The sequence below is a fragment of the Wolffia australiana genome, chromosome 16 (assembly GCF_029677425.1).
Source record: "Wolffia australiana isolate 7733 chromosome 16, ASM2967742v1".
Taxonomy (NCBI): domain Eukaryota; kingdom Viridiplantae; phylum Streptophyta; class Magnoliopsida; order Alismatales; family Araceae; genus Wolffia; species Wolffia australiana.
Genome location: NC_135850.1, coordinates 6,340,699 through 6,352,950, shown reverse-complemented (window position 1 = coordinate 6,352,950; position 12,252 = coordinate 6,340,699). Strand labels below are relative to the sequence as shown.

The 12,252-nt window shown below is 49.4% G+C and overlaps 2 protein-coding genes and 1 long non-coding RNA gene across 3 annotated transcripts; all 3 read left to right on the top strand.

Annotated features, from left to right (window-relative positions):
- The first annotated feature begins 1,674 nt into the window (after positions 1–1,674).
- On the top strand, positions 1,675–6,500 carry LOC144713707 (nitrate reductase [NADH] 1-like). Its single transcript, XM_078588376.1, has 4 exons — positions 1,675–2,667; positions 4,488–4,628; positions 4,714–4,946; positions 5,029–6,500. The coding sequence occupies exons 1-4, from the start codon at positions 1,716–1,718 to the stop codon at positions 6,307–6,309; spliced, it is 2,607 nt and encodes an 868-aa protein (XP_078444502.1). The 5' UTR covers positions 1,675–1,715; the 3' UTR covers positions 6,310–6,500.
- Positions 6,501–7,162: 662 nt separating this feature from the next.
- LOC144713708 (ABC transporter G family member 28-like) lies at positions 7,163–8,784 on the top strand. Its single transcript, XM_078588377.1, has 2 exons — positions 7,163–8,172; positions 8,647–8,784. The coding sequence occupies exons 1-2, from the start codon at positions 7,619–7,621 to the stop codon at positions 8,759–8,761; spliced, it is 669 nt and encodes a 222-aa protein (XP_078444503.1). The 5' UTR covers positions 7,163–7,618; the 3' UTR covers positions 8,762–8,784.
- A 1,266-nt stretch (positions 8,785–10,050) lies between these two features.
- On the top strand, positions 10,051–10,531 carry LOC144713692 (uncharacterized). Its single transcript, XR_013584119.1, has 2 exons — positions 10,051–10,222; positions 10,310–10,531. It is a non-coding gene; the product is annotated as an uncharacterized LOC144713692 (long non-coding RNA).
- The last annotated feature ends 1,721 nt before the right edge of the window (positions 10,532–12,252 follow it).

The following is a 12,252-nucleotide window of genomic DNA, read 5'->3' as shown; positions in this document are numbered from 1 at the left end:
AATATCCGTTGTCTCCGCCAAAGACGAGCTCATGAACGCTCTCACCAAAATGCTACCCAAACGCCTTTCATCTGGTTTCTTGGAAAGCTCAACATCGATCGTCTTACGACATTGATAGTGACTGAAGATGACAAGAGAGATAGAACAGAAGGAGATTTGGAAGAGAGGGGAATAGGATAAGAAAATCCCATAAACTCTAAGAATGGTGTTCTGTAAATGTATAAGCACATAAACTCATTCCTCAACCAGAGGTTCCTGGAATGTGACAAGTAGTCGCACGGGGCTGATCAACTTTTGGGTCTTGAGTTTTGGTACAGTATACCTAATGGTCTAATCATAATTTCGTGGCCTTCAATGATCACCCCGAATGCTTGCGCGTAACAGACACAAATATTGTCTTAAATATTGCATAATTCCAACGGGAAGGGTAAATTTATTCCCAATGATCGAAATATACTATCTGTATTGTTGGAATGAATGGTAGATAAAAGAACGCGTAGTAAGTCTGGAACACGTGAGGTAACAGCGGAAGATAAGATCCGAATGAAGACCGAATAAACCTCTATTGCAATGACCAATATCTCTTTGACAAATCAAACAAATCACTCGTCCAAAAGAGAGGATAGAAGAGGAAAGGCTTCAATGAGATGCTCAGAAGGAAAGAGAGAGGGAGTGAGAAACTGTAGAAAAAAGTACCCGCCCAAGGGAGCAATAAAATATTGTAGTAGAGGGGTTGGTCTCACATGGGCGTAGAATAATCAAAGTCCTCACATGTACAGTACACACTCCATGTAGTTAGTTTTTGACTCGATGAATAAAATGCCTTGCAATAGAAAGGATCGAATCTTTTCTTCTACTCTTCTGAATGAGTTATTTGTCAGCCACACGACTTATTGCTGCACGTTTTCTATGTAATTTCCTGGTCGAACTATCTGAGAAAGTTATAAACTCAATAATTAAAATAAACCGGCATGATGTTTAGAATTTTCACTCTCCGTCTCATCTGTCATATTCCTCCGAAAAGTTCATTTATCATTAATCTCCTGAGACGTCATTTTCACGCATTATGATATCTTCTGAACTATATGAAAGTCACGAATCAATGGTCAAAGTAACCCACCGCCTTGATCCGTGTCTTCTGCAATCCGGATAGCGGAACCCGGAAACAAGAAACGCGTCACGACATCCCAACGAGCATGAACCCAAACAGACGACTCCAAGACTGTCGTATTGACAATAAATTCACAAGAAATTCATCACTGGGTCCTTGTACTGCGTTCTCCATCCTCGTTTACTGCCCTCTCTATCTTCCTATAGATCGCACTGTCTTTCTCTCTCGGCAACGCCAAAGGGCAGAAACGCTTGACCCTCGGCTTTCCTTAGAGGCAGGACCGTAAACAGTCTACCTTTCACAAAGTCTGACCTTTGGTGTAACGGAGGGTCACACGGCCCGGGCCAGAAGCATAGACGACCATGGAACAGCTTACCGGTGGCGGATCGGAAGGCCAAAGGGCCGGCCCAATACAAATTTCGTCGTCTTCCCCGTCACAGCCCTTCCGCGCTGGTTGGAGCTTACACTGCGGTTTGGCCTCTTTCCGTGAAAACCCGTGATAAGAATTAAGTACTCGTCTATGGCTGAGACTTCTCCCCTCCTGCCTTATAAAATCCGCCTCTCTTCTCATATCTTTCCGCCCAGGAGAGCGCAAAGATAAACCATGCCTGCCTCCGTCGATAGTCTGCAACTCGGACCGCTGGAGAAGCCTCCCATGGCTCCACCGACGGCGTTCTTCGAGGGCCTGGTCCAGCGCAAAGATGGGTATTTCTCCGAGGACGACGACGACGAAGCCGATTACGAGGCCTATATTGAGGAGCTCAAGGCGTTGTCGGGGGCGTCTGAGGTGGAGCCGTCGGAGCTGGACGAGAGGGACGAGGGAACGGCGGATGACTGGATAGAGCGGAACGCGAGCCTGGTTCGGCTGACTGGGAAGCACCCGTTCAACTGCGAGCCACCGCTCGGCCGGCTCATGCACCATGGCTTCGTCACGCCCGTGCCGCTGCACTACGTTCGCAACCATGGGCCGGTGCCGAGGGCGAAATGGGAGAACTGGCGAGTGGAAATAGGGGGGCTCGTGCGAAGACCGAGGCGACTCTCCATGGACGAGATCGTGGGAGAATTCGCCGCCAGGGAGATGCCGGTTACGCTTGTCTGCTGCGGCAATCGGCGAAAGGAACAAAACATGGTGAAGCAGAGTATTGGGTTTAATTGGGGCGCCGGGGGGGTGTCCACCGGAGTTTGGCGCGGGGCGCGGCTTGGCGACGTGCTCCGCCGGTGCGGCGTCGTTCGGAAAAGGGGGATGAACGTCTGCTTTGAAGGGGACGAGGATCTGCCTGGGGGCGGTGGGTCTAAGTATGGTACTAGCGTTCCTCTCGAGGTGGCCTTGGACCCGGCGAATGATATCATCTTGGCTTACATGCATAATGGGGAGATTCTCGCGCCGGATCATGGATTCCCCGTGCGGATGATCATCCCCGGGTATATTGGCGGCCGCATGGTTAAGTGGCTGCGGCGGATTTTGGTCACCACTGTCGAGTCCGAGAACTACTATCATTACCACGACAACAAGGTCCTTCCCTCCTTTGTCGACGCCGAGCTTGCCAAGGCCGACGGTATTTCATACATCTCCCTCTCTCTCTCTCTTTATCTCTACCTATATATCTATCTGTATCTACGTAACTACCTCTTCTTCTCTCTCTCTCTCTTACTCTATCATCATCTATCTCTTCCTGTCTCTCTTACTCTATCTTCAGTTATTTCTTCTTCTCTCTCTCTCTCTCTTACTCTATCTTCCTCTCTCTCTGACTAGGCTTCGGGGATTCGGACAGATCGTTCGAATGTTCGATCGGATCGGGCATTCGAACGACCGAATCCGAACAACGATCTGGCCCGTTCAAATCCGATCCGAACGCGATCTGAGCATTTGTTCGGATCGGAATGTTCGAACAAGGTGCCTGTTCGGATCGAATGTTCGAATAAGATCCGATTCGAACACGTTGTTCGAATCGGATCGGTTCGAATGTTCGAATCTAGAGTTGATGTTCATTTCCCGCCCGAGCTGCGAGTCGTTGTCTCGACGACACTGGGGAGAAGAGAGTGGGGAGGGCAGGAAAGAGAGTCTCCAGCGCCGGCAAGCGCCGGCCAGCGGCCGCCTGCGCCGGCCAGCGCCGGCCAGCGGCCGCCTGCGCCGGCCAGCTGCCACCTGCGCCGGCCAGCGCCGGCCAGCGGCCGCCTGGGCCGGCCAGCGGCGGCCAGCGCCGCCCAGCGGCCGCCAGCGTCGGCCTGCGCCGGCCAGAGGCCTCCTGGGCCGGCCAGCGGCCGCCGGCGCCGCCCAGCGGCAGCCAGCGTCGGCCTGCGCCGGCCAGAGGCCGCCTGGGCCGCCAGCGGCCGCCAGCGCCGCCCAGCGTCCGCCAGCGTCGGCCTGCGCCGGCAGAGAGTGTCGCTGGCGCCGACTGTCATTTGTTCGAACTTGTTCGAACAAGGTCGAACAAATGGTAGTCGAACACGAACAACCCAATTTGATCGTTCGAAACTTTCGATCGAACACGAACAAAAGGGATTGTTCGATCGAAAGATTCGAACAAATGGTTCGAATCGGCTTGTGTTCGTTCGAATCTGGCGCCGACTCATTTGTTCGAAATTGTTCGAACTTGTTCGAACAAGGTCGAACAAGGTCGAAGAAATGGCAGTCGAACACGAACAACCCAATTTTATCGTTCGAAACTTTCGATCGAACGCGAACAAAAGGGATTGTTCGATCGAAAGATTCGAACAAATGGTTCGAATCGGCTTGTGTTCGTTCGAATCTGGCGCGACTGTCATTTGTTCGAACAAGGTCGAACAAGGTCGAAGAAATGGCAGTCGAACACGAACAACCCAATTTTATCGTTCGAAACTTTCGATCGAACACGAACAAAAGGGATTGTTCGATCGAAAGATTCGAACAAACAATCCGATCCGATCCGATCCCCGATGCCTATCTCTGACTCTATCTTCATCTATCACATCCTCTCTCTCTCTCTCTCTCTTACTCTATCTTCATCTATCTCATCCTCTCTGTCTCTCTATCTTACTCTATCTTTAGCTATCTCATCCTTTCTCTCTCTCTCGTACTCCATCTTCATTTATCACGTTCTCCTTAGACTTGTCTTCCAGTCTATCTAGTTTTATTCTATATCTATCTATCTATTAATCTATTGATCTTTGTTCATGCCTTTCTGTCTCTATGGTCACCAATATCACATTAATTGTCCAGGCGTATTTCGTTGGTCACCAATATCACATTAATTGTTCAGGCGTATTTCGTTCTTTCTATGTCCGTCAGTCTGTAGCCAGTATTTGTATGCATATCTATGCATCTATGTGTATATCTGTCCATCCATATATGTTTGTGGGTCATGACCGAACTCATCTGCAACTGCCTTCTGAACAGGTTGGTGGTACAAACAAGAGTACATGGTCAACGAGCTCAACATCAACTCCGTCATCACCACCCCAGGGCACGACGAGATCCTCCCCATCAACTCCTTCACCTCCCAGAGGACCTACACCATGAGGGGATATGCCTACGCCGGTAAGCCCCTTTCTCTCTCCCTTCACATCTCTCTCTCTAGAAACCCATCTATCTCTCTAAACCCACGCCCGTTCTGTTGGAACAGGAGGGGGGAAGAGGGTGACGAGGGTGGAGGTAACGCTAGACGGCGGGGAGACGTGGATCCAATGCGAGATCGATCTTATAGAGAGGCCCAACAAGTACGGCAAATACTGGTGCTGGTGCTTCTGGTCTGTCGAAGTTGAAGTGCCTGACCTTCTCGGCGCTAAGGAAGTGGCCGTCCGCGCCTGGGACGTGGCCCTCAACACCCAACCGGACAAGCTCATCTGGAACGTCCTCGTAAGTTCTTCTCCCTTCAATAACCTCATTTTCTGATCGGATTCGGAGTCGGAAAGAGGACTTACAACGGGGATTTGAGCAGGGAATGATGAACAACTGCTGGTTCCGGGTGAAGGTGAACATCTGCCGTCCTCGTAGAGGAGAGATTGGGCTCGTCTTCGAGCACCCCACGCTGCCCGCGAACCAGGCCGGCGGCTGGATGGCCCGAGAGAAACACCGCGAAATCAGCGAAGCACCGCCGTTGAAGAAGAGTGTCTCCACCCCTTTTATGAACACCGTCGCCGGTATGCATTACTCCATGTCGGAAGTCCGTCGCCACAGCACCAAGGACTCAGCCTGGATCGTCGTCCACGGCCACGTCTACGACTGCACCAGCTTCCTAAAGGACCACCCAGGAGGCGCCGACAGCATCCTCATCAACGCCGGCAGCGACTGTTCAGAGGACTTCGACGCTATTCACTCAGACAAGGCCAAGGCCATGCTCGAAGCCTACCGCGTGGGGGAGCTCATCGCTACCGGCTACGTCTCCGACGCTTCCAACCATGGCGCCACCAATCTCCTCCACCTCTCCGCCATAGCCGAGTCCGGCCCCAACTTCGCCCTGAAAAGCCCGAAAGAGAAGATCACCTGCAAGCTCGTGGGCAAGACGGACATCTCCCGCGACGTTCGCCGCTTCCGCTTCGCCCTTCCTTCGCCGGACCAGGCTCTGGGGCTGCCCATCGGGAAGCACATCTTCCTCTCCGCCATTGTCGACGGGAAGCCCTGCATGCGGGCTTACACGCCGACTTCCGCAGACGACGTGATTGGCCACGTCGAGCTCGTCGTTAGGGTTTACCCGAAAGGGCTCATGTCGCAGCATCTCGACGCGCTTCCCATTGGCGGGACCGTGGAGGTGAAGGGGCCGCTGGGAGAGATTGAGTACCTCGGGCGAGGGAATTTTATCGTCGGAGGGGAGAGGAAGAGAGCGAGGAAGCTGGCCATGTTAGCCGGAGGCACTGGAATCACGCCTATTTTCCAAGTGATGCAGGCGGTGCTGCGGGACCCGGAGGACAGAACGGAGTTGCACTTGGTGTACGCCAATCGAACCGAGGACGATATTCTGCTAAGGGAGGAGCTGGATAGCTGGGCGAGGGACCGAAGCGAGCAGGTGAAGGTTTGGTACGTTGTGGGCGAGCCCAAGGACGAAGGGTGGAAGTACAGTGTGGGGTTCGTGACGGAGGAGATTCTCCGGCAGCGACTGCCACCGGCGGGGGGAGATGTGCTCGCCCTTGCCTGCGGTCCACCGGCGATGCTCCAGTTTGCCGTGCTTCCCAACCTTGAGAAGATCGGCTACGATGTTAAGAAGTCGCTTCTTCAGTTCTAATCGCTTGAAAAGAAGACGTCAGCGTGGGGTGTTCTCCGGCCATCTGTACATACCGCCCCCAGTATGCTAAAGAAATGGAGTGATCCTTGTGTATCTCCAACTCCTATCCGCGGCGAGCAGATCCTTCTTTGTATCTGGTATATTTACTTGTACGTTTGCTGTGAAACATGATTCTTCTGGATTTACGCGCTTGTTTTGCGCCAGAAGGATACATACAGACATGGGTGAAAATATAGATGGATGGATAGATCGATGATTTATCCTGCCTTTTGATTGGCTCAATATAAGGGGTGAAGGAGATGCTCGCTATAAGGGGACTAGACCCATTAAACAGATTGAAGTAATAAACAATAAAAAAACAAGGTCGGATGAATTTATCTCTCTGGGACACTCTGGCCCTGCTCGAGGCTATCGCTGCCGGTTTCTAGCATTTTTCAAACTGAGTTCATTCTGAATTGAAAACAGCTTTTATTCCTCATTTCTACCCTATCAGAATCAATCTCTTTAAGTTATTATTATTTTTTGGGCAAAAAAACGGTGCCGGGTACGGCGAACCCAAGGGTTGTGCCCTTAGATTGATCCAACCGGCCCCTGGATGCCACTCAAGGTGGTTTTATATAGGGCAAATACTATGAAAGAGCCCCAACTTTCACTTTTGTAAAGAAAGTAGCCCAAACTTTCAAATTTGTAAAAAAAATAGCACAGACGAATGAGACGTCGCCACTTGGCGTCCAAAATTTTTTTTCCCCCACCGCCGGTCAAAGGGTGACGCGGATGCCACCGTGGCATCCACGTCACCGCGTGACAGCGGACGACGCCGTGGTCCGTACGCCCACGCCGCCGCCCGTCTCCTTCTGCCGCCGCCGGCCGAATTCGTCCCCCGCCACCGTGCGTTTCCGGCCGCCGCCGCCGTGCGTTTCCGGCCGCCGCCGGCGTTTGCCGTCGACGCCGCCTGTCTGCCGCCGTCGACGCCGCCCGTCTGCTAATCATTTACAACTTCTCTGATCAAATTCTCACGAGCCGCGAGAGACAGCAAGCCAAGTCCCGGGAGGCAGCAGCGAGAAGCGCAAGAGAAACCGCGCAGGCCAGGGAACGATGGAAGGCGCCAAAAGACATAGCCAAGAAACACGCCGTGGGCCTTCAAACGCAGCTTTCGCGCACATTTTCAAGAAAGAAATCCATCCGAGAACAACTGAAAATACCCGGGTTCAGCAGATTCGAATCAGATGATTCCCAATCGCCGCCTCAGTTTCCCGGCTCCAGTTCATCTTCGCTGCCGAACAGCAAAGAACCGAGCAAGCTTACGAAGATGATGCGCTCGCTCGAGGACAACCCTGAAGGCGACGAAGGATTCAACCTAGAGATTGGAGACAAGAACATCAAGAAGAGCATGCCCAAGGGGGAGCAGATGCACACGCGAAGCCAAATATTTAAATACGCTTACGGACAGATCGAGAAGGAGAAGGCGCTGCAGCAGCAGAATAAAAACTTAACCTTCTCGGGAGTGATTTCCATGGCGACGGACACCGATATCAGGAAGCGGCTGACGATCGAGATAGCGTTCAAGGATCTAACTCTCACGTTAAAGGGGAAGAAGAAGAATCTCATCAGGTGCGTGACGGGGAAGATAACGGCAGGGCGGGTGACGGCTGTCATGGGCCCTTCCGGCGCGGGGAAGACGACGTTTCTCAACGCGCTGGCAGGGAAGGCTACCGGATGCGAGATGTCGGGATTGGTCCTCATAAACGGGAAGATTGAGTCAATTCATTCGTACAAGAAGATCATCGGATTCGTTCCACAGGATGACATCGTGCATGGAAACTTGACTGTGGAGGAGAACCTCTGGTTCAGCGCAAGATGTAGGTACGGTCGCTTCCTTCAGCATCCTTCGTCGATCATTCTCTTACATCTTATATACATACAAATGTATGCATGTAGTAATTCATGTTCATGCAGGATTGCATATATGTTAAAATTCCCATGTTTACTAGTGTGCTTTCTGAAGAAATGAAGATAGGAGAAGAGAGAAGTAGAGGGAGAAAGAGACAGAGCTCCAGATCCTCGTTTATTTCCGCATTCTTTGTGTCACATATTGATGGTGTTTTATAGGATATTTCTTTTACTCTCGTCTTCTCTTCTCTTACGAAATTCTCTTCTCTTCTCTTTTACTCTTGTCTTCTCTTCTCTTTTATTCTCGTCTTCTCTTCTATATTCTTTTGCTCTATTCTATCCTCTCTTCTTACGAGCTTCTCTTCTCTTTTATTCTCGGCTTGTCTTCTCTAACGAGCTTCTCTTCTCTTCTCGTTTATTCTTGTCTCCTCTTCTCTTAAATGATAGTTTTTTGATAAAGAAGAAGAGGAAGAGGAAGAAGAAGAGGAATAACAGGAAGAAGAAGAGGAAAATGACTGTCGAAATCCGCATACTGCAACTAAGTCACCTCCCCCCAAGTTAAGCTCGTACATGCTGCTCCACCAGGCGTGAATTTACATGCATTACTTTGAAGCCATTGTGGAAAGATGGCTTGTAACTATGTAGCGGTTATTTTGGTTTTGGTACCTATAAAATATGGCGATTGATTAATAACCAAGTACAAACCGAGTGCGGCGTAGTTAATTAAAATTAAGAAATAATCAAACCTGTAACTTGATCATGCTCTTCAACAAGTTGCCGAGTCCACTTGAAGAAGACTGTGATCCCTGCATTACGTGCTTAAACCTTTTTGTTTTAATGAAAATCGCGGCTATAAAGGAAGTTAAAAAAAAACTAAATCCATACTTCGCATGCGTGTTGTTCTCTTCTATTGCCGCATGTGTTTCTGTTATGGCCGCCTTGGTTGCAGAGAGAGCAGTGCATTTGCACGCCTTTCTTGGTTAATCTTAGACCACTAGGACCTGCCTCACTAACATTAGTTCTCCTTCTATGCTTCGGCCTTCCTGGTTGTTTCTTTGCCAATGGGGGGAAGAGGTAGCTTCCATCATTTCCTCCCCACATGTTTTTCCCATTCATCGGCGGGATACCATAAGTATAAGCTAGCTGGTATGAATCCCTCTTCAACCATTCGTTGACGTAGTCAGCAGGGTCCTCCCGGATAAAGTGAATGCAGGCAATAGAATGCGGGCATGGAATGCCCGTAATAGCCCAATATCTGCAGGTGCAATGTTGGGCACGCATGTCAACCACGTATCCTTCTCCATGTGTGCTAACCTCGAATTTAAGATGGCCTGCATGGATAACTCTGCATGCCCTACACTTGAGTCTGTTATCTTCGAGTACCAGTCTTATCCGAGGGCATAAGGAATCAGTAGTCTCCGAGAATATCCCCTTGTTCTTAACTATACGTTCCATGATTGCCGTTCTAATGTATTCCAACATGTCGATGATGGGTTTAGCCCTACTCGGCAAGATGAAGCTATTGAAACACTCAGACATATTGTTATCAATAACCTCACATTTCGGCTTGTCAGAAATAAAAGCCCTGCAAAACTTTTGTATGCCTACCTCTAGAAGATCTTGCACGGCTTCTGCTTTCAATGTGTTCATTTGTCCGATGACCCTCTCGAATCCTTCACGGGTTGTGCACTTCACTGCTTTCCAAAATAGGTTCCTCAAGATGCCGTTGGAATGTCCCTTCTTTCTCCAATTTGCATAAATATGTCTTGCGCAATTCCTGTGCCCCACCGTCCGTTCTTCCGGTGTTCATGGTGTTCCTCATAGTCCGCCGTGCCGTTATCTTCCCCGTCACGCACCTGATGAGATTCTTCTTCTTCCCCTTTAACGTGAGAGTTAGATCCTTGAACGCTATCTCGATCGTCAGCCGCTTCCTGATATCGGTGTCCGTCGCCATGGAAATCACTCCCGAGAAGGTTAAGTTTTTATTCTGCTGCTGCAGCGCCTTCTCCTTCTCGATCTGTCCGTAAGCGTATTTAAATATTTGGCTTCGCGTGTGCATCTGCTCCCCCTTGGGCATGCTCTTCTTGATGTTCTTGTCTCCAATCTCTAGGTTGAATCCTTCGTCGCCTTCAGGGTTGTCCTCGAGCGAGCGCATCATCTTCGTAAGCTTGCTCGGTTCTTTGCTGTTCGGCAGCGAAGATGAACTGGAGCCGGGAAACTGAGGCGGCGATTGGGAATCATCTGATTCGAATCTGCTGAACCCGGGTATTTTCAGTTGTTCTCGGATGGATTTCTTTCTTGAAAATGTGCGCGAAAGCTGCGTTTGAAGGCCCACGGCGTGTTTCTTGGCTATGTCTTTTGGCGCCTTCCATCGTTCCCTGGCCTGCGCGGTTTCTCTTGCGCTTCTCGCTGCTGCCTCCCGGGACTTGGCTTGCTGTCTCTCGCGGCTCGTGAGAATTTGATCAGAGAAGTTGTAAATGATTAGCAGACGGGCGGCGTCGACGGTGGCAGACAGGCGGCGTCGACGGCGAACGCCGGCGGGCGGCGTCGGCGGCGGCCGGAAATGCACGGCAGCGGCGGCCGGAAGCGGGCGGTGGCGGGGGACGAATTCGGCCGGCGGCGGCAGAAGGAGACGGGCGGCGGCGTGGGCGGACGGACCACGGCTTCGTCCGCAGTCACGCGGTGATGTGGATGCCACCGTGGAGTCCACGTGGGCGCCACGGTGGCATCCGCGTCACCCTTTGACCGGCGGTGGGGGAAAAAAAATTTTGGACGCCAAGTGGCGACGTCTCATTCGTCTGTGCTATTTTTTTTACAAATTTGAAAGTTCGGGCTACTTTCTTTACAAAAGTGAAAGTTGGGGCTCTTTCATAGTATTTGCCCTTTTATATATATAAGTGCAGTATTTTTAAGCGTGCTTTAAGTTATTCTCTTTACTCTTTCCGTCTAATAATTAATCATTCATCTCCATCTTTTAAATGTCACTAGACTCCAAGATATTGAGGTGAGCGGATATGCTCGGCAGACGAGCAGACATCTGGAGAGATTTAGATGATTACTGAGAGAACGTAAATCATAGTAAGTCAACCCAGGAGCTCCAGAGATTAGATCCTCCTCAGCATTGAAAGCATAGGGCATGTGAGGATTTATTGTCAAATGAAAAAAGAATCATGATGCAAGTACGAGGGAGTTGCCTTATTCATAGCCAAGATACCCCCTCAAAAACGTGCTTATACGGTGTTCATGAGAAAAATAAAAACAAACCGGTGATTATTCCGATGATATTGAATTATTGTCGTCCTTTCTCGCAAACCTTCATCTGCCCCTAAAAAAAAATGCTTTCAAATTCGTATATCAGTCATATCAAACTCTCTACACAAACATTCATCTGGACATTTTGTTTCCATCTGTTTATTAAATGTAACAATCATATCTTAGTTTCTTTGTTCATAGGTTCAGAAAATTTTCTGAACCATGATCTCGGGGATTTGTTGTGCCCATAGATAGTTTATCTTAACCTAAAACCCTATTTTGATTACATATGGATGAAGGTTTTCATGAAACTATTCATGAAAATACAAATACAAGGGGTCACCCTCATTTGATACCTATGAATCATTTTAGTACCGTAGTTTATTTTCTTGCTCTTCCCAATTGATACTTTGGACGAGATTGGATGGACAAGAAATCAAATGTTTGGCTACACAGCTTCGGGAAAGAACAAAATACTAATGCTCTAAAGATTGTATGGATGAGCTTAGATCTTGAACATCTCAACTGTTGAAGAGACTAATCCAAGGAACCAACAAATCATGGAATCATCCATAAAAAGGTGAGGTTTGGAGTTTGATCTATGTTTTGTTTTTAATATCCCTATTGGATGAAATCAAGTTCAGATTGACATAATTGAAGCCACGATTACCTATAGAAATGTTACTTAAATAGAAAATCTGAAAAACCTTATTTTGTCTAACCTTTTTTGCCAATATACTAGTCTACATAGTAACTCTACAAGCCCAACAACTCTCTATTGGAAAACCTAATTAATTTACT

Bases quoted from the DNA above. Each gene is read 5' to 3' on its own strand.
- LOC144713707 (XM_078588376.1), top strand. From the start codon at position 1,716: ATGCCTGCCTCCGTCGATAGTCTGCAACTCGGACCGCTGGAGAAGCCT. The intron at 2,668-4,487 runs GTATTTCATACA...CCTTCTGAACAG, and splicing joins CGAGCTTGCCAAGGCCGACG to GTTGGTGGTACAAACAAGAG. The intron at 4,947-5,028 runs GTAAGTTCTTCT...GGATTTGAGCAG, and splicing joins AGCTCATCTGGAACGTCCTC to GGAATGATGAACAACTGCTG.
- LOC144713708 (XM_078588377.1), top strand. From the start codon at position 7,619: ATGATGCGCTCGCTCGAGGACAACCCTGAAGGCGACGAAGGATTCAAC. The intron at 8,173-8,646 runs GTACGGTCGCTT...CTTAAATGATAG, and splicing joins TGGTTCAGCGCAAGATGTAG to TTTTTTGATAAAGAAGAAGA.